At 41.6% G+C, this 26,202-nt stretch overlaps 1 protein-coding gene across 1 annotated transcript in view; it reads left to right on the forward strand.

Moving 5' to 3' along the window:
• The first annotated feature begins 226 nt into the window (after positions 1 to 226).
• znf804b (zinc finger protein 804B) overlaps positions 227 to 26,202 on the forward strand; it is a 594,959-nt gene continuing 568,983 nt past the window's right edge. Inside the window, exons 1-2 of the mRNA XM_072575817.1 lie at positions 227 to 283; positions 13,277 to 13,351. Of these exons, the coding sequence (XP_072431918.1) occupies positions 13,298 to 13,351 (54 nt within the window). The 5' untranslated portion in view covers positions 227 to 283; positions 13,277 to 13,297. The remainder of the gene's footprint in view (positions 284 to 13,276; positions 13,352 to 26,202) is intronic.

A 26,202-nucleotide genomic window follows, 5' to 3' on the forward strand; every position in this document is an offset into this window, starting at 1 on the left:
GAAAAACTCAGCAGGTAAATAAAAATCAGAGTTAATGATTTCTAGCTTTTATTAAAGGAGAAACATCTTAAAGGCATCTAGCCTATCCAGCCTTTTCACTATTTTGTCAGCTTCAATGAGACCACTCCTCATTCTTTAAAACTCCAGAGGATACTGCTCCAGTCTTTTGGTCTTTCTTTAATAGGACATTCCTGAAATCCTGGGAACAACTCTGGTGAATATTTATTGCACTCCCTCTATGGAATGAACATCTTGCCTGAGATAAGGGGACACACAATTCAAGGTACTGTTTAAGCAAGCTCCTGTAAATTAAAGCAATGCTTTACTGCTCCTATACTCAACTTCTCTTGCAATAAAGGCTAACATTCCATTAGCCTTCCTAATAGCTTGCTGCACTTGCATGTTAGCTTTCAGTGACTTCTTGACAAGGCCAACTAAGTACCATTGAACATCTACACTTTCTAAACTCTCACTCTTAAGAAATTCTCTGCACATCTGTTCTTCCTACCAAAGTGGATAACCTCACTTGTATCCACATTTGACACAATGTACCATGTTGTTGCCCAATCACTAAGCTCATCAAATTCCTCCAGAAAATGTTTTACATCTTCCTCACCACAGGCATTCTTGCTTAACTTTGTATCATCAGCAAACCGGGAAATATTTCATCCCCACAAACAAGTTATTGCTTTTTACCTACCATTCCATGTACTTTAATTTTGCTAACCACCCTCTTGTTAATGGAATCATTCCATTCAATGGAATTTAGGAAGGCCATTACCAATGCATTGATAATCTCCAGCCAAACACCTTTTTCATGCTTGTAGAAGCTTTTACAGTCTGGTTTTACATTTTAGTTGCTTGTGGTTCAGCCTTCTGTTCACTTTCTCAATACTGAAAATCCCCGAGACTAAGCCACCTTGAAGAAAAATGCAAATAACTTAGCTTGATTTCCTGTACTTACTAAGGAAATTCATTTAGTTGAGAAAAGGTTTGAAATATGTTTTGACCACTTGTCTCATATTCTAGTGTCTGACTGCTGAACATTCAAAGGAGCAGTCGAGTTAATTAACCCTAAGATTTTTCACTTCTTTATCTTCTGCTCTTTATATTCCACTTCCTCTCAATCCTTGCCCCCAAGAACAAATCCCATCCCAATTCCTCCTCTCCAAACCCCTGTCCTAACTGTAGTAGAGAGAATGTATTTGGCATTTTCTGCTAATTGTTGCCTAAGGCAAATATTATATTTTAATAATTCTGTAATTAGTCTATTGACATGAATTATTATTTGTAATGACTTTTTAAATATCCTGACTGGAGCTTGCTGAGCACAAGTAATAGAAGAGCTAGTTTGTGCAGCAGTAAAGCATGAGTTATCAGAACTAGGACTAAGCTCTTTATGTTGCTGTCTATCTTAACCAACCAGAGCAGGGAAAGTTACAAGCATTCGGAATATCAGCACTTTATAATGTGAGTGAACAAAGCTGTTGCAAGCTAATGATACTACCTGTATTAAATTAACTGCTCTTTGAGATTAAACCTATCCCCAGGAGTTTATCAGGATATTTTCCATTGCGATGACAGAAAGCATTTAGTTGGTGCAATTATGACTATTTCAAGATACTTTTGCAGCTCAGTCCTAATTACAGTTCAGATGGTTCCCACAATTTCAACTACTATAAACGTGCACCTTATCTTGAGACAATTTTGTTAAAAGCCGTCTGACTGTCATATTAAATGTTTTGCAAGTTATAATGACAGTAATTTTAAAAGTAAGATATTTGATGTCATTTTCTTCCTCATTTCAGAAGGGCTTTCACTTCAGTGCTTTGATAGCTAAGTTGGGATGGAAAACTGCCTGTTGCTGCTGGAAATTCTGATGTGATCAACTGTCAGTCCCATAGATGGACACTATAATCATTACACTTATAATCCAACTAGAATCCCTACATTGTGGAAGCAAGCCATTTGGCCCATTAAGTCCACACTAACCATCTGAAGGGCATCCCATCCAGACACCCACCACCCCCACCGCCCAACCTTGTGTATTTCCTCTGGCTAATTCATCTAGCCTGCACATCTTTTGGACTGTAAGAGGACACCGGAGCACCTGGAGGAAACCCACGCAGATGCAGGGAAAATGTGCAAACTCCACACAGACAGTCACCCGAGGGTGAAATTGAACCTTGGTCCTGGCACTGTTGGGCAGCAGTGCTAACTACTGCCACCGTGCGAACTTTGGTGGATGTGGTTCTGGGGAATGAGGTGGGTCAAAGGGTTGGTCTGGAAACATTTGTGGAACATCGAGAGTAGAAATATTTAAGACTAATTCCATTGGGTTAATGATGGAACTGGCTAAGCTAAATTCACAGGAAAGGTTGTCAGTCTTAACTGTAAGTTAGCAATGGGCAGCATTTAGAAGCAAGATAGTTTCTGTAATAAACTCAGAGTATGGTGGAGAAACATTGTCCAATGTGTGCAGGAGGGTTTTCTGACACAGTATGTCGAAAGGCCCGCAAGAGGGCGCTTGGGAATCAACCAGGCCAGGTGTTTGATTTAGTTATAGGTGAGCACTTTGGAGAGAATGACTATAATGCAGTTACATTTAGTTTAGCGATGGAAATGGATAGGTACATGCCGTAGGGCAAGAGCTATCAATGGGGCAAGGGCAATTATAATGCGATTAGGCAAGAATTAGGATGCATAGAATGGGGTAGCAAAATGCAAGGGATAGGGGCAATCGAAATGTGGAGCTGGTTTAAGGAACAAATATTGTGTGTCCATGATGGGTATGTCCCTGTGAGGCAGGGAGGAAATGATAAAGTAAGGGAACTGTGGTTTACTACAGAAATTGCGTCTCTTGTTAAGCAGAAGAAGGAGGTTTATGTGATGGTGAGACAAGATGGTTCAGATAAGGTGAAGGAGAGTTACAGATTAGCCAGAAGGATTTAAGGACGGCACGGTGGCACAGTGGTTAGCACTGCTGCCTCACACCGCCAGAGAGCCGGGTTCAATTCCCGACTCAGGCGACTGACTGTGTGGAGTTTGCACATTCTACCCGTGTCTGCGTGGGTTTCCTCTGGGTGCTCCAGTTTCCTCCCACATCCAAAGATCTGCAGGTCAGGTGAATTGGCCATGCTAAATTGCCCGTAGTGTTAGGTAAAGGGGTAAATGTAGGGGAATGGGTGGGTTGCGCATCGGAGTGGACTTGTTGGGCCGAAGGGCCTGTTTCCACACTGTAAGTAATCTAATTTAAAGAGAGGACATGAGCAGCCTTTAGCAGGTATAATAAAGGAGAACCCTAAAGTTTTCTCTTGGTATGTGAGGAATAAAAAGATGACTAGGGTAGGAATTGGCCCAATCAAAGACAGAAGTGGGAAGTTGTGTGTGGACCCTGTGGAGATCGGAAAAGTGCTAAATGAATATTTATCATTGGTTTTCACTCAGGTAAAGGAGACTATTGTAGAGGAGAAGAATGAGGTACGAGATATTAGACAAAAAGGATCTAGGTTAGTAAGGAAGAGATGTTATCAATTCTAGAAGGAGTGAAAGTAGACAGATCCCCTGGGCCAGATGGGATTTATCTGAGGATTCTCTGGGATGCTAGGGAGGAGGTGGCGGAGCCTTTGGCTTTGATCTTTGAGTCATCATTGTCTACAGGTTTAGTACCAAAGGACTTTTGGAAAGGATTATAAGAGATAGGATTTATATTCATCTAGCGAGCAACAATTTGATTTCAGAAAGTCAACATTGTTTCGTCAAGGGCAAGTCGTGTCTCACGAACCTCATTGAATTTATGAGAAGGTGATCAAGCATGCAGATGTGGGTAGGGCCTTTGATGTACTATACATGGAGGTATCAGAAAGTATTCTAACTCAAACTTGTATAAAGTAACTAAGTAATTAATTAACTAAGCAGAGATGGCTGGGCAGGTGATGTGCTGTAGCTGTATGATGTGGGAGCTGGCTGATCCCATTGTGAATGGCAGTGACCACATCTGCAGCAAGTGTTGGTTGCTGGAAGAACTCCGGATCAGAATTGATGATCTGGAATCTGAGCTTCAAACACTGCGACACATCCAGGAGGGGGAGAGTTACCTGGATGCTTTGTTTCAGGAGGCAGTCACACCTGGGAGATTAAGTAATTCACATTCAGCTTGTGATCAGGCTCATCAGAGTGTGACTGTAAGTGAGGCAGGTAAGGGGAATCTGAGTTCAGGAGTGGAGGAGCCTCAGCCCTTGACCTTGTCTAACAGGTACGAAATTCTTGCTCCCTGTTCGGATGAGGAAAAGGGCTCTGGACAAGATGAGCCAACTGACCACGGCACCATGGTGCAGAAGGCCATTCAAGAGGGGGGGGTTAATAGACAAGTAGTGGTTATAGGGGATTCTATAATTAGGGGGACAGATAGTATTCTTTGCAAGCTGGATCGGGAGTCTCGCATGGTGTGTTGCCTGCCCGGTGCCAGGGTGCGGGACATCTCCGACCAGCTTGAAAGGATATTGGAGCGGGAGGGGGAGGATCCAGTTGTTGAGGTCCACATTGGTACTAACAACATAGGCAAGACTAGGGTGGAGGAACTGTTTGGGGATTACGAAGCACTAGGCAGGAAATTGAAGCACAGGTCCTCAAGGGTCATAATCTCCGGATTATTGCCCGAGCCACGCGCCAATTGGCATAGGGACAAGAAAATTAGGCAAGTAAACACGTGGCTAAGGGATTGGTGTGGGAAAGAGGGATTCCACTTCATGAGGCATTGGCATCAGTTTTGGAACAGAGGGGATCTGTACTGTTGGGACGGTCTCCACCTGAACCGATCAGGTACCAATGTTCTAGCGAAGAGGATAAATAGGGTGGTCAGTAGGACTTTAAACTTCTGAGTTGGGGGGAAGGGAAAGTGAAAGCAACAGGGAGTATGGCGTTAAATGGAAAGACAAGCAGCAGGATAGCATGTGTCCAGGCGGATTTAAAATTGAGGCAGACTGGGAATGCAGAAAAAAGCAAGGATAACTTAGGACTCATATGACTTCCAATATTTCTAATGATAAGAAAGTTAGCATTAAGGTGCTTTACCTGAATGCTCGTAGCATTCATAACAAAGCAGATGAACTAATGGCAAAGATCATAGTGAATGATTATGATGTGATAGGCATCACAGAGACTTGGTTACAGGGGGGTCAGGACTGGCAGTTAAACCTCCAAGGATTTTCAACTTATCGAAAAGACAGGGAGGTCGGCAGAGGGGGTGGGGTTGCCTTGTTAGTTAAGAACAATATTAAATCTATGGCACTGAATGACTTAGCGTCAGATGATGTGGAGTCTGTGTGGGTGGAATTGAGGAACCACAAAGGCAAAAAAACCATAATTGGAGTTGTGTACAGACCTCCTAACAGTGGTCAGGACCAGGGACGCAACACGTACCGGGAAATAGAGAAGGCATGTCAGAAAGGCAAGGTCACAGTGATTATGGGAGACTTCAATATGCAGGTGGACTGGGTACATAATGTTGCCAGTGGATCCAAAGAAAGGGAATTCATGGAATGCCTACAGGATGGCTTTTTGGAACAGCTTGTCATGGAGCCCACAAGGGAGCCGGCTATTCTGGACCTAGTGCTTTGCAATGAACCAGACTTTATAAAAGATCTTAAAGTAAGGGAACCCTTAGGAAGCAGCGACCATAATATGGTAGAGTTCAGTCTGGAGTTTGAAAGAGAGAAGGCAAAATCAGATGTAATGGTGTTACAATTAAATAAAGGTAATTATGAGGGCATGAGAGAGGAACTGACAAAAATAGACTGGAAGCAGAGGCTTGCGGGGAAGACAGTAGAGCAAAAATGGCAGGAGTTTGTGGGTATAATTAAGGACACTGTACAGAGGTTCATCCCCAAGAAAAGAAAGATTATCCAGGGAGGGATTAGACAGCCATGGCTGACAAAGGAAGTCAGGAAATATATTAAAGAAAAAGAGAGATCCTATAAAGTGGCCAAGAGCACTGGGAAATCAGAGGATTGGGAAGGCTACAAAAACAAGCAGAGGATAACAAATAGAGTAATAAGAAAGGAGAGGATCAAATATGAAGGTAGGCTAGCCAGTAATATTAGAAATGATAGTAAAAGTTTCTTTCAATACATAAGAAACAAACGACAGACAAAAGTAGACATTGGGCCACTTCAAACTGATGCTGGAAGCCTAGTGATGGGAGATAAGGAAATAGAAGGAGAACTTAACAAGTACTTTGCGCCAGTGGAAGACAGGAGTAATTTCCCAACAATTAAAGGGAGTCAGGAGGCTGAGTTGAGTATGGTTGTCATTACAAAAGAGATAGTGCTAGAAAAGCTAAAAAGTCTTAAAATTGATAAATCTTCTGGCCCCGATGGGATACATCCTAGAGTTCTGAGAGAGGTGGCTGAGGAAATAGCGGAGGCATTGGTTGAGATCTTTCAAGAGTCACTGGAGTCGCGGAAAGTCCCGGATGATTGGAAGATCGCGGCTGTAACCCCATTGTTCAAGAAAGGATCAAGACAAAAGATGGAAAATTATAGGCCAATTAGCCTAACCTCGGTTGTTGGTAAAATTCTAGAATCCATCATTAAGGATGAGGTTTCTAAATTCTTAGAAGAGCAGAGTCTGATTAGAACAAGTCAACATGGATTTAGTAAGGGGAGGTCATGCCTGGCAAACCTGTTGGTATTCTTTGAAGAGGTGACAAGTAGGTTAGACTAGGGAAACCCAGTGCATGTGGTCTATCTAGACTTCCAAAAGGCCTTTGATAAGCTGCCACACAGGAGGCTGCTGAGCAAGGTGAGGGCCCATGGTGTTCGAGGTGAGCTACTGGGATGGATTGAGGATTGGCTGTCTGACAGAAGGCAGAGAGTTGGGATAAAAGGTTCTTTTTCAGAATGGCAGCCGGTGATGAGCGGTGTCCCACAGGTGGGGCCACAGCTGTTCGCATTATATATTAATGATCTGGATGAAGGGACTGGGGGCATTCTAGCAAAGTTTGCAGATGATACAAAGTTAGGTGGACAGGCAGGTAGTACTGAGGAAGTGGGGAGGCTGCAGAAGGAATCTAGACAGTTTGGGAGAGTGGTCCAGGAAATGGCTGATGGAATTTAATGTGAACAAATGCGAGGTCTTGCACTTTGGCAAAAAGAATAAAAGCACAGACTATTTTCTAAATGGTGAGAAAATTCGTAAAGCCAAAGTACAAAGGGATCTGGGAGTGCTAGTCGAGGATTCTCTGAAGGTCAACATGCAGGTTGAGTCTGTGATTAAGAAAGCAAGTGCAATGTTATCATTTATCTCAAGAGGGTTGGAATATAAAAGCACCATTGTGCTACTGAGACTTTATAAAGCTCTGGTTAGGCCCCATTTGGGGTACTGTGTCCAGTTTTGGTCCCCACACCTCAGGAAGGACATACTGGCACTGGAACGTGTCCAGCGGAGATTCACAAGGATGATCCCTGGAATGCTAGGTCCAACATATGAGGAACGGCTGAGGATCCTGGGATTGTATTCATTGGAGTTTAGAAGATTAAGGGGAGACTTAATAAAGACGTACAAGATAATACATGGCTTGGAAAGGGTGGACGCTAGGAAATTGTTTCCGTTAGGTTAGGAGACTAGGACCGGTGGTCACAGCCTTAGAATTAGAGGGGGTAAATTCAGAACAGAAATGCGGAGACATTTCTTCGGCCAGAGAGTGGTGGGCCTGTGGAATTCATTGCTGCAGAGTGCAGTGGAGGCTGGGACTCTAAATGTCTTCAAGGCAGAGATTGATAGATTCTTGTTGTCTCGGGGAATTAAGGGCTACGGAGAGAATGCAGGTAAGTGGAGTTGAAGTGCCCGCAGCCATAATTGAATGGCGGAGTGGACTCAATGGGCCAAATGGCCTTACTTCCACTCCTATGTCTTATGGTCTTATGGACTTCAGTAAAATCTTTGATAAGGTTCCACATGGTAGGCTGTTGGAGAAAATGCAGGGACATCGGATTGAGGTTGATTTAGCAGTTTGGATTAGAAACTGGCTTTCTGAAAGAAGGAAGCGAGTGGTGGTTGATAGAAAATATTCAGCCTGGAGTCCAATTACTAGTGTATGCCACAAAGATCTGTTTTGGGACCACTGCTGTTTGTCATTTTTATAAATGACTTAGACACAGGCATAGATAGATGGATTAGTAAGTTTGCAGATGACACTAAAGTCAGTGGAGTAGTGGACAGTTGGAAGAATGTCGTAGGTTGCAGGGGGACTTGGATAAACTGCGGAATCAGGCTGAGTGGTGGCAAATGGAGTTCGATGCAGCTAAATGTGAGGTGATTCAGTTTGGGAAGAATAACAGGAAGGCAGAATACTGGGTCAATGGAAAGATTCTTGGTAGTGTGGAAGTGCAGAGGGATCTTGGAGTCCATGTACATAGATCCCTGAAAGTTGCCACCCAGGTTAATAGTGCTGCGAAGAAGACATACGCTGTGTTAAGTTTCATTGGTAGAGAGATTGATTTCCGGAGCTGTAATTTCATGCTGCAACTATACAAAACGCTAGTGCGGCCACACGTGGAATATTGTGTACAGTTCTGGTCAACCCATTACAGGATAGATGTGGAAGCATTGGAAAAGGTGCAGAAGAGATTTACCAGTATATTGCCTGGTCTGGAGGGAAGGTCTTATGAGGAAAGGCTGAGAGAGTTGATCCTGTTCTCATTGGAAGGAAGAAGGCTAAGAGGGAATTTGATAGAGACATGCAAGATGATCAGAGGATTAGAAAGGTAGACAGTGATAGTCTTTTTCCTAGGATGATGACTTCAGCTTGTAGAGGGGACATAACTACAAATTCCGGGGTGATAGATTTAAGACAGATGTTCTTAAGGCAGGTTCTTTACTCAGAGAGTGGTAAGGGCACGGAATGCCCTTCCTGCCAATGTAGTTAACTCAACCACCTTAGGGAGATTTAAACATTCCTTGGATAAGCACATGGACGATGATGGGATAGTGTAGGGTGACCAGCTGAAAATAGTTCACAGGTCAGCGCAACATTGAGGGCCAAAGGGCTTGTTCTACGCTGTATTGTTCTATGTTCCATGTTCTATGAAACCCAGCAGTCTGGCAACATCTGTGGAGTGGGAAATAGTTAATATTTCAAGTCTAGTATGGCCTCTTCAGAACTAGTTTGTGTAATAGTCTGAGCACATTACCAGAAGTAATAGAGTTACCAAAGTAGAGCTGTCTAGATGTCAAGAGAAATTGTGGGTTAGGTGAAGCAGAAAAGGAGGCTATTTGACAGATGCTAGTTTGAAAATGCAAATGAGAACCAAGTTGCATGTGGAAGGTTTGAAGGGGAAATGGATAGAGAAACGAGAAAAGCGAAGAGAGAGTATGAGAATGCAGTGGCAACTTAAATAAAAGGAACTCTTTATTGCTTATAGGCTTATAGAAGATTTAATCAGATAGAAAGAGAAAGCACTGTACCAATTAGGGATCTAAAGAGAATCTATGTACAGAGGTACTGAGCATTGCTCAGGTCCTAAATTTGCAATTTGCTTCTGTCTTTATCAAAGAAGTGATCACGGTGGAAGTGAGGATAATTGAAATAAACGCTTACAATATTGGAGAAACTCAGCAGGTCTAACAACATCAGTGTCGGAAGAAAGAGAGTTAACATTTTAAGTCTAGTATGTCTCTTCTGCAGATTTCTAGCATCCATTGTATTTTGCCTTTATTAAGGTAGTGGATATACTCATTGGCAAAAAAGATATTGGAATGACAGGCGGTACATAGATAAGTCATGAAGTCCTTTGGGATGCATAGGTTGCTGAGAGAGCTAAGGGTGAGAATTGTTTAGGTACTGACCATAATCTTCCAATCTTCCTTACGTGACGGATGGTGCCAAAGGATGGGACATTTGAAAATGTTGCAAGCTTGTTCAAAAATGGATATAAAGGGAAGCCCAGCAACTCCAGGCATTCATTTTAATTTTGGAAGTGAGGAAGCTTTTTGAATTAATAATCAGGTACAATGTTCATTTACATGGATAATAGTAAATTAAATCACTTGGAGAGTTATTTGAGCAGGTATCACAGATGCTTGATGAGGATATGTGGTGAACAGTGATATGAGTTTATGGCTACAGCAATGAATTCATCTTGTGTGTCAAAGTTTATGTTATCTCTTATTACATAAAAACAACGAGATTTGTGTAATGTTGATTTGTAGAATCCAAAAGACATTTATTGCAGCAAGCTATTATATACATATGTTGTATTCCTTAGGCACACATTGACTGGGCCAGTAAGAAGTTAATGAATGCTCCTTGGAGTGTAACATGCTTTAGGTGATCCTTGGGTAAGGTAGAGTTTGAGACCTTTATACCCTCACATGATATGAAACAATGATGATATAATTAGCATGTCTCTGAAAGACATACTGTCATACCAACTGACATAACACACCAAACAGCAGCATATTTATATTTTAAAGCTACCAAAGGGGCATTCTTATTGAAAATTTTTGATTTATGCATTCATAGGGAGGACACTCGACAGCAACCACAAACCTTGCGATAAGAACAAAAAAACATAAACTGAATCTTCCAGAAAGAATAACTCTCATAAAAATCAGTTTTTGTTGGAGAAAAGAATGTTGAAATGTAATTCACATCTTTAGCCAAATAATTAGTTCCTGTCTCATTCAATTCTCCAGAAAGAAAATCTGACTAATTATAATCCCTGGTTGATGCTTGTTAATTGTGTATTGTGTACTTTTGTCCAGTCAAAGAATAATAATTATTTTTCAATATTATTATTTAGCTTCAGGATTTAAAATCTGCTATCCTTTACTGCAAGTACTGATAGTTTCCAGCGGTGCAATTTAACAGTTATAGATTCCCTGCTGCTCAATCAGCTATTATTCATTACAAACCCTAAATGTTGTAATGCTGAACCTTGACAAGAAAGGCCTGATAACTGACATTCTGCCTCTGCCAAGCTTTGTTTGCACCTTTTATATTTTTAAAGGGCCTCTCTACAGTCAGCAATGGCAAAACAAAATGCAGTGTATTGATGTGTTTGCTGCTCCTGGTGCAATGATTTAGAGTTGCACATTTGGAATTTAACCACTACATTTGGTTCCATCTTTCCATTCAGTGGTTTAAAATTGCTCACTCTAACGACCAAACCTCTGGTGAAGTGATATTGAGATAAAATGGAGTTTGAATGCTTTGAAGTGGATCCCTCCAAAAGATCCACTTTCGAAGGACTAAGTCTGCATTCTTTCTGGTCAGTACATCTTGTGGAGGAGTCCAAAGATCTCACTACCTTCTGTACCCCATTCAAAAGCATTGACTCAACCACTATTGGACGTCTCATATTTGTAATTTTACGATTCTAGGGCAATCACTACCCAGGAGATATGTGCCTCACAGAAAGGGGAGAGTGCATTCTACAAACAGGCAGATCAATTGCATTTGTTGTTATGGACCAGGCCAAACCTCCTCAGAAGAGATAGATAGGTTCTTGATGAATGAGATGATTAAAGGTTACGGGGAGAAGGCAGGAGAATGGAGTTGAGAAGCATATCAACAATGATCAAATGGCAGATCAGACTCATTGGGCCAAATGGTCTAATTCTGCTCCTATATCTTATGGTCTTATGGATGTGAAGTTACAAATTGTAGTTGAATACAATTCTGCTGCTAGTAATGTCCAAGATTGCCCAGTTTTGAGTTAGTACACCTTTGAAGTCTGTTTACTTAGCATCGGGTAGTGCCACACAATATGATGAAGAATATAAAATGGGACTTTGTTGACACATGGATTATATATGGTTATCCTCAATTATTCAAACAATGAGTGGGGAATATTAGCTTTAGCTTTTGGAGTCATATGTTTTTGTACCTATATATTCAGAAAAAGGTTTGTGAGTGACCACAAACCACTGGAGATTATTTGGTGAAATCCATTAATGAGTGCACCATCAAGGCTGCAGATTCTTCTGATAAAAATCCGAGATTATGACTTTGAGATTGGGTACAAGCTAAGTAACCTGATTGTCACATCCGATGCATTTAGTGTGCTGCAGAAGGATCTGGATTGGTAAGTTGGATGTGTAAGTTGACTTCATTGACCTCAAATTTGAAAATGTTCTCCAATTCACCTGGTAAATTTCACACAGTGCAAATGCCAGCAGTTACAAGAAGAAATTTCAAAGGATTCCACATTACTGAACATTACAAAAATATCATTGAAGGATAGCTGGATTCAATTCAGCATCCCATGAACATGTGAGTATGTGAGACCATGCAGGTCTGTTTGAGATCAGCTACGTACTGCTGACAAATCAATTCTAAAAGAAGGCAGGTAATTGTGTCAGATTCTTTGTGGCTTGATATTCTTCAACAATCTCATTACTTCTGTTCACAAGACAGTCAGCATATTGGCTAGGTATCAGCACTGACATTGAAATCCTTGTCAATAAGTCGTTGTGCAACTCTAAATCATTCCTGCTGAACACCAGACTTTATCACTGTATCAATGATATCCGCAAACAAATCACTGTCATGAGGTCTGAATATCCATATGTTATAGAAAATCATAGACTTGCTTGCTATTGTAAATTGTTAATTTTTTTGGAAAGGAAGTGACACTGTAAGGTTACCTTGTCTTTAAGACAATTCATCATAAAGGGCTACATGAATTGTTGGTAGACGATGTTGTGACTGTGCCTGATAGTTGGTCTGCTATTTTTCAAAAGCTACACACAGAGAAATCTGCTGATTTGCTGCAGTGAATGCTTCATAGCAAATAATGTGTTCCAATGTTTTAAACAAACTAACCCGATTTTTGACAAGTAATTTATTAATGGACAACTATCATTAACATTGACATATATTACACATTTGTCTGATTTTCACATTTGCTTCTTTGGTCTGGATGTTTCTTTCCCTGTTTTTACCAATGCAGCAGGAAAAAAAAAGCTGGCACTTGGCATATTGTATAGAATTTTAGGTCCTCATTTTGCACCTGAAAAATATTTGTGCACCTTTGAATTTCTAGGCTATGGTGAGGTGCTATACAAATGCAAGTAAAATATAATTATAGATATGTTACAATTTACATGCCAGTTTATCTGTAAATATTTTCATAGACTTTTGCAGGAAATATGTAAATATGCCATCCACTCCAAGCATTGTATGATGGCATTAATGTTACATATGAGCAATTTTTCCTCACCTAAAGATATCATCGTAACCTTCTATTCCCTTTTCTCTCATATGTTTATTCAGCTTCTTCTCCAATCCATCTAGATGATTATAGTCCCTGTGGAGGTGGCTGGTTTCACATTCTCATCACTTACATGGGTAAAAGAATTTCTTCTGAATTCCCTATTTGATTACTTGCTATACTTTATATTGTTGGCCTCCAGGTGTGCTCTTCGCAAAGAGGAAAATGTTTAGATGATTTTTTGGTTTTGCTGTGGATAGCTTCTTAGTGCTCCACTGCAAGTCCACGACCACCTTCCCTTTCTACATTGAGCAAATAAATCATGGTCCAAGTTTGACTATACTTTACATCGGTCAAAATCATTTTTGTTTGCATCGTTTGCAGTTTTTGCTTTTAATCACTAGAGTGTATTAGCTCTGCTTAATCGAATTGTTCTGTCTTTGTGTAACTGATCAGAATCAAATATTCTTTCAAAATCTCATATAGTCACCAATTTTATGTCATTGGCATTGATCTGACCACTCTGTATGACATGATTATTTAACCAGTCAGAGTGCTATAGAAATCATATCAATACTTTATTGTCCATGAATAATTTATTATCTGGTATTTTTGGCTGGACTGTCAATTGTAAATGCATTCAAAACTCTCAAAGGAAATTAATTCAAGAATATCATTTTACTGTTTTTGGCATGCATTAATACATGAATCCATTTTGCATCTGTCAATTAAATGATTGTGTTAATTACCCTCTAAGAATGCTTCATTTCCAATCTTGTCTGTTATATTTTAAATTAATGAAACGGTTAGAAAGTCTTTTGAGTTCTGAATACCTTTTCTAATTGGCATTTATTTGTCTCAATATTTTAAAACAAATATTTTGAAGATATTTTCATTTTGTTAATATTTTGAAAAACTGTTTGGAGTGTGACGGACAAAGATATGTTAAACCAGCACACATCACAATTAAATTGTGTTTTAGTTCAATCAATCATGAAAACCATCTATTCTTACCTTCTTTATATATACTATATATAGTACAATATACGTGTATATATAAAATTGTTGTCAGAGCTACTACTTATCCATACTTTCAGATATATATTTGCCATTCCCTTTCTTACATTTTCAGTACTGTCCTCAGTAGTCTTCTAATTTCCAAAGACTTGAACTTCAAGACATCTAGAACCCTCAGCCAAACACATATCTCATTGGAAATCTAGTTTTCTTATTGCCTGTAATCACTGGCCTTCAGTTAGTTCCCAACCTGTAGATATAGTAATTTTGAAACTACAAAGCTTTACATCACCCTAGACCTATAAAATCATAAAACATGGGCGCGAATGTAGGCTACTTAGCCCATCAAGTCTGCTCTGCCATTCGATGCAATCATGGTTGTTCTGATAATCCCCAACTCCACTTTCCTGCCTTTATCTGTAACCATTGATTTCCTTAATGATTAAAAATCTATCTATTTCAGTTTTGAAGATTCTCAATGTCCCAGCCTCTCCAGTCCTCTATGGTAAAGAATTCCACAGATTCACTACCCATTGTGAGAAAAGGTTTCTCCTCATCTGTGTCTTAAATGGGTGACCATTTACTCTGAGATTATGCCCTGACATCCTAGTTTCCACTATAAAGGAAATGACTTTGTAGCATCTAGTCCCCTCAGAATCGTATATGTTTCAATAAGGTATGATGTCATTCTTCTGAAGTCCAATGAGTATAAGTCTAACCACAAAACTTCTCCTCATATGACGATGCCTCCATACCCAGAATCAATCTTGTGAACTTTTCCTGGACTGCCTCCAATGCCAGTATGTCTTTCCTTTGATAAGGGGAACGAAACTCTTCACAGCATTCCGGGTATGGTCTGACTAATTTTAGCAAAACCCTTACATTTATATTCCAGTCCCTTTGAAATAATTACCAACATTCCATTTGCCTTCCCTGTTACCCGCTGAACTTGGATGCTAGCTGTTTGTGATTCATCTACAAGAACATCCAAATCCCTCTGTGCTGCAGCTTTCTGAGGTCTTTCCCATTTAAATCATATTAATCTCTTCTATTCTCCCTGACAAAGTGCATAACCTCACATTCCCTCCATATTATCTTCCATCTGCCAACTTTAGCCCATGGAGTTAACTATCTATATCCCTCTGTATACTTCTGGTGTCACCCACACTGCTCACCTTCCCACCTATTTTTGTATCTCTGTAATCTATTGCAATTCTAAATCCCAGCTCTTAGTTAGTGTATTTTGAAAACTGATCTGGTCCACTCTCCCCACACACACTGTGCAATTATAGGTAGTAGAATATTGAATTATTTCAGTAGGACCACTCTCCCTAATCCTACATTCTTGCTATTTTTATTCTCACATTTCACATCCATGAAACTCATCACTTCAACATGGTGATATCTTCTGAGTCTTTTTATTCATCTTTGTCTGCCTTTGAACCATGCAGCCTCTGGGGGATTGAAATATTAAGGATGCTTTATGAATGCAATGTTATTCTTGAAAAGAACCTTATTCAAAACAACAACTCATGGTTCTACCAACTCTTGTATGCCTATTCCTTAGCAGCAAAATCTATGCTGAATCTTTTTCACTTACCGCAATGATGCTACCAAAACAACATTATGAAGAGTGTCATCAAGATAGGTATTTGTTGCCACAAAAACTGTTGGGTGATCATTCCTCCCAAAGTATCTTAGGCAGCTGTTGCAGGTAGTTGCTGTCGAAGAGTGTAGTGCTGGTAAAATACAGCTGATCAGGCTGCATCTGAGGAGCAGGAGAGTTGACGTTTTGAGCATAAGCTCTTCATCAGGAATGAGGGGGTGTCCCAAGGGGGCAGAGAGGTAAATGAGAGGGGGTGGGGCTAGGGAGAAGGTTGCTGGGAATGCAATAGGTAGATGAAGGTGCAGGTGATGGTGATAGGTCACAGTGGTGGGTGGAGCAGACAGGTGGGAAGGAAGATGGACAGGTAAGACAGATCAAGAGGGCGGTGCCAAGTTGGAAGGTTGGATCTGGGAGAAGGTGGGAGGAAGGAAATGAAGAAACTGGTGAAATCCACATTGATCCTGTGTGGTTGGAGGGTCCCAAGGCAGAAGATAAGCCGTTCTTCCTCCAGGCATCGGGTGGTTAGGGTTTAGCGATGGAGGAGGCCCAGAACTTGCATGTCCTTGGCAGAGTGGGAGAGGGAGTTAAAGTGTTCAGCCAAAGGGCATTGGGGTTGTTTAGTGCATGTGTTCCATAAGTTCCATAAGTTCCATAAGTTAGTGTTCTGTCTCCCCAGTGTAGACAAGACCACCTTGAGAGCAACAGACATAGTAGATGATGTGTGTGGAAGTACAGGTGAATCTCTGTCGGATGTGGAAGGATCCTTCTAGGCCTTGGACAGAGGTGATGCGATAGGTTTGGGCACAGGTTTTGCACTTCTTCTGGTGGCAGGGGAGGGTGCCAGGAATGGAGAATGGATTGGTGGCGGGCATGGAAATGCTCTCTACGGAACACAGAAAGGGGTGGGGAGGAAAATACATCCCTCATGATGGGGTCTGTTTGTAGGTGGCAGAAATGGTGGAGGATGACACAATGTGTTTTTCTTTTATTTGTCTCATTTTTGTTTGGTTTTGAACTGTGGGTTGAGGTTAAGGATTGAACTTTGAACAGCTGGTTGTCTTAAAAAATAAGACAACAGAAGCAGATGTTACCTGAAGGGAACTAGCCTGGAAGATAATGCAACCAAATCACTGTTCTATGGACACTGTAGACCAATTGGCTCTGAGATATTGCTATACTCCAGGCTGGTAGCTAGTTGAATGTTGAATTGGTCAGTCAAGCCAGCCAACAACAGAGAATGTTAATAGAAATAAAAAGGGAGCAAACAGTTCTGAATCAGATTTCATTTGAAGGACAGTGTGATTTTGGAAGCTGCTGGATTGGCTGCTTGGGTTTTACTTTCTTTGGTTATCTCACCAATTATTAAATTGTTCAATATTCTGAGCAAAGAATCCCTGTCTGTAAATATTCCTGAAAGTGAGTTGATATTGTTTGCACAAACTGGAGACTTTGAAATTTGAGCAAGATATACTGCATAATGTATTTATGAACAAAGCATTGTCCAAGGATTTTATGAAGGTCTAGTATATGTCCCTTAACTGTGTTCGTTTGTCAGTCTGTCCATGTGTGAATGAGATTATGATTGAAGAAGACAGGGCTTAGATTTTAGATATTAATTAGATTACTTTCTTGTTTATCTTTGTTCTGGTAAAGTGACATCATGAATAATAAATTGTTAATTCTTTTTAAGTTATACATTTGGAGTTCAATATTTGATCATTGTAAAGCCTGGTGAAAAACAAATGGACAATTTTGAGGGTCATTGCACGTTTTAATTTTATGGTGTTATGACTCCAGTGATAGGAATGCTGATTTAGTTTGGCTTGCTGTCTCTATGTGTCATTTCATGTTGGTTCTCTTACTGCGTGACACATGTCTGCTGTCCTGAAGAAGGGTTACACCCAATACATCGACTTCTCCCCCTCCTGATGCTGCCTGGCCTACTGTGTTCTTCCAACCTCCTGCCTGTCTACTTTGGATACCAACCATCTGCAATTTTTTTGTCTCTTGCGGATATGACTTGCATTTCAATAGCTTGGTCAGTATATGTTTCATTGAGCAAATCCTGGTAATAAAGCATGAAGTCCCCTAGCCAGAATATATATTGTGCTCTTGCAGCCCTCAATATTTCGTTGAAGTTTTGTTTAACATGAAGTGACTCCTCAGCTACGAGAGGCTGGTAGATGGTTATGATAAAAGAGGTTTCTTTGCTCATGATAATTGGCAATGAATGACAATGAGAATTCATGCAGTTCGACATCAATATTGAGGAGTTCCAGAGATTAGCTTTCCATTTGTCTGAGCATAAATTGTGGTCTATCCTGCCAATAATGGTGGCCTCAGGGAAATTGGCTGAAAAATATTCTGAGTGTGATTCTATCAGACTGATGCCTGACTAATATGTGAGTCAGCTGGCCCAATCTAGCAACAAGTTGCTAGATATTTATGAGGAGGACTTTTCAGGCTCCACTAGATGTTCTTTGATGCTTAGGTTAATGATGGATGACCTGTCCATATCACCTCTACTTTTTATAATGGTTTGATACAACCAACCAGCTTGCCATTTCAAAGGGCAGTTAATAATGACCAAATGACTGTGCATCTGCACATGTGTACAGACAATAGTAAATTGTAGTCCCCTTGTCGGAGAGTGGAGAGCTAGATAGTTTCTTTTCTATAACAATTATAATTGTATGTTCTCCATTACAGGGCGTTCTGGTGTAATGCGACAGTTTCTTCCTCTGCAATCTCATGCTATAGAAAATCAGGCTATGGAAAACCGCTATTGAAATTTGTGCTGCAGAAGATTGCAATAGAAAACACCAAATCCATTCAGTAGAAAGTTTGCATTATCCAAACAGTGTCCACAATTCATCAATTGTATTATAGCCAATCAGTATTGACGAAACGTGTGCTATACTAGAAGGACCTGTACTGATGTTAATTTATTATTTCAGATTTTTAATGTGATGACTTGAATTACATTTTCCAGTTCTGAGGAAGGGTCACTCCCTTTGCTGTGATGAGCTTTGATCTAATTTCTCTGAAAAGTTAGACCAGGCTTCTGCCATGAACTCAGATTTTTGAATTGCTGGTTCTGTTGTATAACCACTCTGCGATTGCACCACTTTGCTTAGTGGTGCCTAAATTGGCAGATTTGTCCTTCACAATATACAATGGTGCCCTTTAGCAACTTTAATTGTCACTTCTGTAAATGCCAAATGTGTTAATAGTTACTATGAATGAGTCAAGTTAGCACCTCATTATTCTCTAGCTGCTCGAAACAGATGCTGTAAGTAATCATCTTAAATTCCGTTAACTTGTCTGTACTGTTTTAGCATTCTAAACACTGAGCATTTTTTTCTCTCTAAAGTTTTTTTTACTGCAGTATGTAACACCACAAGCCATAGCTAGAATAGAAAATGACTTTATCATGACAACAACATCCAGCTATAAGTGACTGGGCTTAATTTAGACACATGATCAGCCGCCAACTCATTGGCTGACAGAGTGCAACTCATTACATAACACACTGATGTCAGTCTTCCTTCCATATCGATATAAAACAAATAAAGTGCATTTAATTTTTGATGAAAATATCCAAATTTCAAATGTGGAATTCTGTGAAGACAGTTTCTTGACAGCCGGAGTTGCATCTCCCACTGCTCTGCTGCTCCCAACTGATAGGAGAAAGTGAGGACTGCCAACTGATGGCTATTAAATCAGAAGAGTTTTTGTTGTTACTCTTGGAATAGAAAGGTAGAACAGAGATTTTCATGGTCCCCTGTAGTTAGTTTTGCAAGTGAGAAGTGGCTATAAATATCAGAGGACACCTCTGCTGCTGTCAACCTGCCTTCTCTTTGACCTGGCTATTACTTAACACACAGTCCGCAAGGCTTCAGTGGTCTGTCCATTCTCATTTTGACTGAGGCCCTTTGGTGGCCAATGGATGGCAACTTTTCGGCTGACAGAGGGGTGCTGGTAACAGATTGGAAGCCTAACAAATAATCTGCTTGGCCTTTAGTCAGGAAAGGAAGGGCTACCTCTCCCTCTGAGTTCTGAGTATCCCCTCCACTCCTTCTGTACTCTCGCACTCACCTCCACCCCTCACCATGGCCTCCTTTGCATTCCCTGTTGGGAATGCCCACAATTTACCTCCTCTTGACTCTTCTTGCTTGCAGCTGTTCAGGTTGGAAGTCCTGCCCTTAACTATTTAGTGCTGTGCTGCATGTTAAATGACTGAGATACAGCCCTCTGGAGGAGACAGGTTTCATACTGACTGGTTTCAGCATGAAGGGGAAGTCCCAGCAACCCATGAATACCTGCCCACAGGAACAGGAGTCACGCATTCAGACCCTGGAGCCATTCTGCAATTTTAATGAGATCATGACTGGTCTGCAATCCAACTGCACATCTTAGGGTGGGTTAGTAAGTTTGGTGATAATACAAAGGTTGGTGGAGTTGTGCATAGTGTGGAGGGCTGTTGTAGGTTGCAAAGAGACATTGACAGGATACAGAACTGGGGTGACAAGTGGCAGATGGAGTTCAACCTGGAAAAGTGTGAAGTCATTCACTTTGGAAGGTTGAATTTGCATGCAGAATACAGGGTTAAAGGTAGGATTCTTGGCAGTGTGGAAGAACAGAGGCATTTTGGGATCCATGTCCAAAGGGTTGTTAAGAAGGCACATGATGTGTTGGCTTTCATTAGCAGGGGGATTGAGTTTAAGAACTGTGAGGTTATGTTGCAGCTCTATAGAGCCCTGGTTAGACCACACTTGGAATATTGCGTTCAGTTCTGGTCGCCCCATTATAGGAAGGATGTGGAAGCTTTAGAGAGGGTGCAGAGGAGATTTACCAGGATGCTGCCTGGACTGGAGGGAATGACTTATGAAGAAAAGTTGAGGGAACTAGGGCTTTTCTCATTGAAGCGAAGAAGGTTGAGAGGTGGCTTGATAGAGGTGTACAAGATAATCAGAGGCATAGATAGAGTGGGTAGCCAGAGACTTTTGTCTATCACCAGGGAGCATAATTATAAGGTAATTGGAAGAAGGTTTAGGGGAGATGTTGGAGGTAAGTTCTTTACTCAGAGAGTCGTGCGTGCATGGAATACACTACCAGCTGCCGTAGTGAGTCAGATACATTAAGGTCATTTAAGTGATTCTTGAATAGGCACACGAAAAATTGTACAATGAAAGGTATGTAGGTTAGTCTGATCTTAGAGAAGGATAAAAGGCGAGCACAACATCGAGGGCCAAAGGGGTTGTACTGTGCTGTACTGTTCTATGTTCTATATACATCTGCCTTCTCTCCATACCTCATTGGGTGAATTAAAACGATCAAGTTGTCAATTGCTATTTGTGGAAATTAATTCCAAATGCCTATCAATCATTGTGTGTCGACGTGTTTCCTACTTTTACTTCTAAAAAATCTGTATTATTTTTAGAAGCCTGTGGTCATGTAACTGTTCAGTCATCATACATTGTTTCTCTCCATCTATCCTGTCAGTTGTTCTTCATCCCCTTCTGTGTAATTAGCAAACTATAGTTTTCTCATCGATCGTCAAAGTAGTTAGTAAATATGAAAATAGCTGAGGCCTTTCTTGAGAGCCCATTCTTCACATCCTGTCAACTAATGTGTTCATATCCCCATGTTCAGCTTGCTGACAGTCAGCCAATTTCCTCCATTGACTTCAACAAGCAGGTTTTTCAAATATCACCCACCTGTACAAATCCATGGTGATTGTCTCTGAGGTGAGAATTTACAAGGTGTCATTGAATTTCAGAATGATTACAGCACAGGTTGATAAGAACAAAGAACAAAGGACAAAGAAAATTTACAGTCCCGGAACAGCCCTCCAAGCCTGAGCTGAACCAAATATATTGTCTAAACCAGTGGCCCAATTCCTAAGCATCTGTATCCCTCTGCTCCCCACCTAATCATGCATCTGTCCAGACACACCTTAGATGAATCTACCGTGCCTGCCTCTACTACCTCTGCTGGCAACACATTCCAGACACCTACCACCCTTTGTACTGGCCGCATGTATCCCCCTTAAACTTTTCATCTCTCACCTTGAAAGTGTGACCTCTCGTTATTGAGTCCTTCACCCGGGAAATACCTTATCTCTATCTACCCTGTCTATAACCTTCATGATTTTGTAGACCTCAATCAGGTCCCCCCTCAATCTCCTTTTTTCTAATGAAAACAATCCCAATCTACACAAACTCTCTTCATAGCTAGCACCTTCTATACCAGGCAACATCCTCGTAAACCTTCTCTGCACCCTCTCCAAAGCGTCCACATCCTTTTGGTGATGTAGCAACCAGAACTGTACACTGCATTCGAAATGAAGCCGAACCAACATCTTGTACAATTTTAAAATGACCTGCCAGCTCTTACAGTCAATACCCCGTCTGATGAAGACATGCATACCATATGCCTTCTTGCCAACTCTATCCACCTGTGCAGCAACCTTCAGGGTACAATGGACCTGAACTCCCAGATCTCTCTGCTCATCACCTTTTCCCAAGGCTCTTCCATTTACGGTATAATTTGCTTGAGAATTAGACTTCCCAAACTGCATCACCTCACATTTGCCTAGATTGAACTCCATCTGCCACTTCTCCTCCCAACTCTCCAGTCTATCTATATTCTCCTGTATTCTTTGACAGTCCCTTATGTTTTCTGCTACTCCACCAATCTTCGTGTCATCTGCAAACTTGCTGATCATACCAACAGTGCCCTCTTCCAGATCATATATGTATATTACAAACAACAGTGGCCCGAACACTGACTCCTGTGGAACACCACTGGTCACCTTTCTCCATTTTGAGAAACTCTCTTCAACTACTACTCTCTGTCTCCTGTTGCTCAACCAGTTCTTTATCTACCTAGCTAGAAAACTCTGCACACCATGTGACTTCACATTTTCCATTAGTTTACCATGGGAAACTTATCAAAAGTCCACGTATATGACATCGATAGCTCTTCAGTCATCTATCAACTTGGTCACATTCGCAAAGAACTCTATTAAGTTGGTAAGGCACGATCTCCCCCGCACAAAACCATGTTGCCTATCACTGATAAGCCCATTCTTTTCCAAATATAAATAGCTTTTATCCCTCAGTACCTTTTCCAGCAACTTTCCTACTACTGACATCAGGCTCACGAGTCTGTAGTTACCCGGAATGTCCCTACACCCTTCTTGTACAGGGGGACAACATGAGCAACCCTCCAGTCCTCCAGTGTTTAAGGATGCTACAAAGATATCTGTCAGGGCCACAGTTATTTCCTCTCTCACCTCCCTCAGCAACCTGGGATAGATCCTATCTGGTCCTGGGGATTTGTCCACCATAATAACCTCTAGTGTACCCAGCACATCTTCCCTACTTATGTCAACATGATCTAGAGTAATCAAACTTCTATCTCTAATCTCACCATTCATCATGTCCCTCTCCTCAGTGAACATTGATGCAAAGTAATCATTCAGAATCTCACCCATTCTCTCAGTTTCAACACACAGGCTTCCTTCCTTATTCTTTAGTGGACTAATCCTTTCTCTAGTTACCAGCTTGCTTCTTATATAAGAATAAAAGGCTTTGGGATTCTCCTTAATTCTGCTCGCTAACGCTATTTCATGACCCCTTTTAGCCAGCTTGATTCCTCATGTAAGACTGGTCCTATTCTCCCAATATTCCTCCAGGGCCCGTTCTGTTCTTAGCTGCCAGGGTTATGTACGCTTCCTTTTTCCTCTTGGCTAGTCATACAATTTCTCCTGCCATCCACGGTTCACGAATCTTGCCCTTCCTATCTTTTGCTTTCAATGGGACATGCCTATCCTGCACTATCTTTAACCTATCTTTGAAAGCCTCCCACATCTCAAACGTGGACTTCCCTTCAAACAGCTGTGTCCAATCCACATTTCCCAGCTCCTGTCTAATTTTGATATAATTGGCCTTGGCCAGTTTAGTACTCCTTCCTTCGGACCACTCTCATCTTTGTCTATGCTCTGATGCCAAAGTGTCCGCACTGGTTCTTTGAAGGAGCGATTCACTTAGTGCCATTTCTTTTCCTGTTCACCATTCACTGAACGTTCTTCCTTTTCACATAGAACATAGAACATTACAGCACAGTGCAGGCCCTTCGGCCCTCGATGTTGTGTCGACCTGTGAAACCATTCTGAAGCCCATCTAACCTACATTACTCCATTCTTGTCCATGTCTCTATCCAATGACCAATAAAATGCCCTTACGTTTGGCGAGTCTACTACACTTCCAGGCAGTGTGTTCCACACCCCTACTACTCTCTGAGTAAAGAAACTGCCTCTGACATCTATCCTGTGCCTTTTGCCCCTCAATTTAAAGCTATGCCCCCTCGTGCTAGCTATCACCATCCAAGGAAAAAAGCTGTCACTGTTAATCCTATCTAACTCTCTGAATATCTTATATATTAGTGAGTTTTGAGACGATTTGTAGCTCAGGTTAAGGTTCTGGATGTAGGTTTGCTCACTGAGCTTGAAGGTTCATTTTCAGCTGTTTTATCACCCTGCTAGGTAATGTTTTAGATTAGATTACTTACAGTGTGGAAACAGGCCCTTCGGCCCAACAAGTCCACACTGCCCCGCCGAAGCGCAACCCACCCATAACCCTACATTTACCCCTTATCTAACACTACGGGCAACTTAGCATGGCCAATTCACCTGACCTGCACATCTTTGTGACTGTGGGAGGAAACCGGAGCAGCCGGAGGAAACCCACGCAGACACGGGGAGAACGTGCAAACTCCACACAGTCAGTCGCCTGAGGTGGGAATTGAACCCAGGTCTCTGGCGCTGTGAGGCAGCAGTGCTAACCACTGTGCCACTGTGCCGCCCACAAATGTCTTCAGTAGGCCTCAGGCAAAGCACTGCTGAAAATTCCTACTTTCTATTTATATGTTTGGGTTTCTTTGGGTTGCTGATATCATTTCCTGTGATGAAGTCATTTCCTATTCCTTTTCTCAGGGGGTGGTAGATGAGGTCTAATTTGATGTGTTTGTTGATAGAGTTCTGGTTAGAATGCCCTGCTTCTAGGAATTCTCATGTGGTCTCTGTTTGGCTTGTTCTAGACTGCAAGTGTTGTCCCAGCTGAAGTGGTGTTCTTCCTCACCTGTATGTGAGGATACTAGTGAGAGAGAGAGTCATGTCTTTTTGTGACGACTTGATGTTCAGGTATCCTAGTGGCTAGTTTTCTGCCTGTTTGTCAAATGTAGGGAGAGAGGGAGTGCACATCCCGGGGTGGGGTGTGCTGATAGAGGTAGCAGGAGCGTACAGCCTGAGGTGGGGGGAGCAGTGAGAGAGGGAGTGTACAGCCCGGGGTGGGGGCAGTGAGAGAGGGAGTGTACAGCCCGGGGCAGGGGGCGGTGAGAGAGGGAGTGTACAGCCCAGGGCGGGGTGCGGTTTAAGAGGGAGTGTACAGCCTGGGGCAGGGGGTGCGGTGAGAGAGTAGCTGCATTGAACTCCATTTCCCACCTCTCAGCCCAATTCTGCAGTTTATCCAAGTTGCCCTGCAACCTGTAATATTCTTCCAAACTGTGCAGTACTCCTCCGACTTTAGTGCCATCTGCAAATTTACTAATCCATCCACTTATGCCTGCGTCCAAGTCATTTATCAAAATGACAAACAGCGTTGTTCCCAAACAGATCCTTGTGGCACATCACCAGTAACCGGACTCCAGGCTGAATATTTTCCATCAACCACCACTCGCTGCCTTCTTTCAGAAAGCCAGTTTCTAATCCAAATTGCTAAATCACCCTCAATTCCATGCCTCTGCATTTTCTCCATCAGCCTACCGTGGAACGTTGTCAAAGGCTTTATTGAAGTCCATGTACACCACGTCAACTGCCCTGCCCTCATCTACATGCTTGGTCACCTTCTCAAAAAACTCAATGAGGTTTGTGAGTCATGACTTGCCCTTGACGAAACCATGTTGACTATCTGAAATCAAATTATTGCTTGCCAGATGATTATAAATCTTATCTCTTATAATCCTTTCCAAAACCTTTCCTACAACAGAAGTAAGGCTCACTGGTCTATAATTACCTGGGTCATCTCTGCTGCCCTTCTTGAACAAGGCACAACATTTGCAATCCTCCAATCCTCAGGTACTAAACCTGTAGACAATGACGACTCAAATATCAAAGCCAAAGGCTCTGCTATCTCCTCCCTAGCTTCCCAGAGAATCGTCAGATAAATCCTGTCCGGCCCAGGGGACTTGTCTACTTTCACTCCTTCTAGAATTGATAACACCTGTGTGTAACTGACCTCGATCCATTCTAGTCGAATATCTCATACCTCATTCTTCTCCTCTCCTCTTCTCCTCCTTTTC

Source organism: Chiloscyllium punctatum, chromosome 8 (genome assembly GCF_047496795.1).
Source record: "Chiloscyllium punctatum isolate Juve2018m chromosome 8, sChiPun1.3, whole genome shotgun sequence".
Taxonomy (NCBI): Eukaryota; Metazoa; Chordata; class Chondrichthyes; order Orectolobiformes; family Hemiscylliidae; genus Chiloscyllium; species Chiloscyllium punctatum.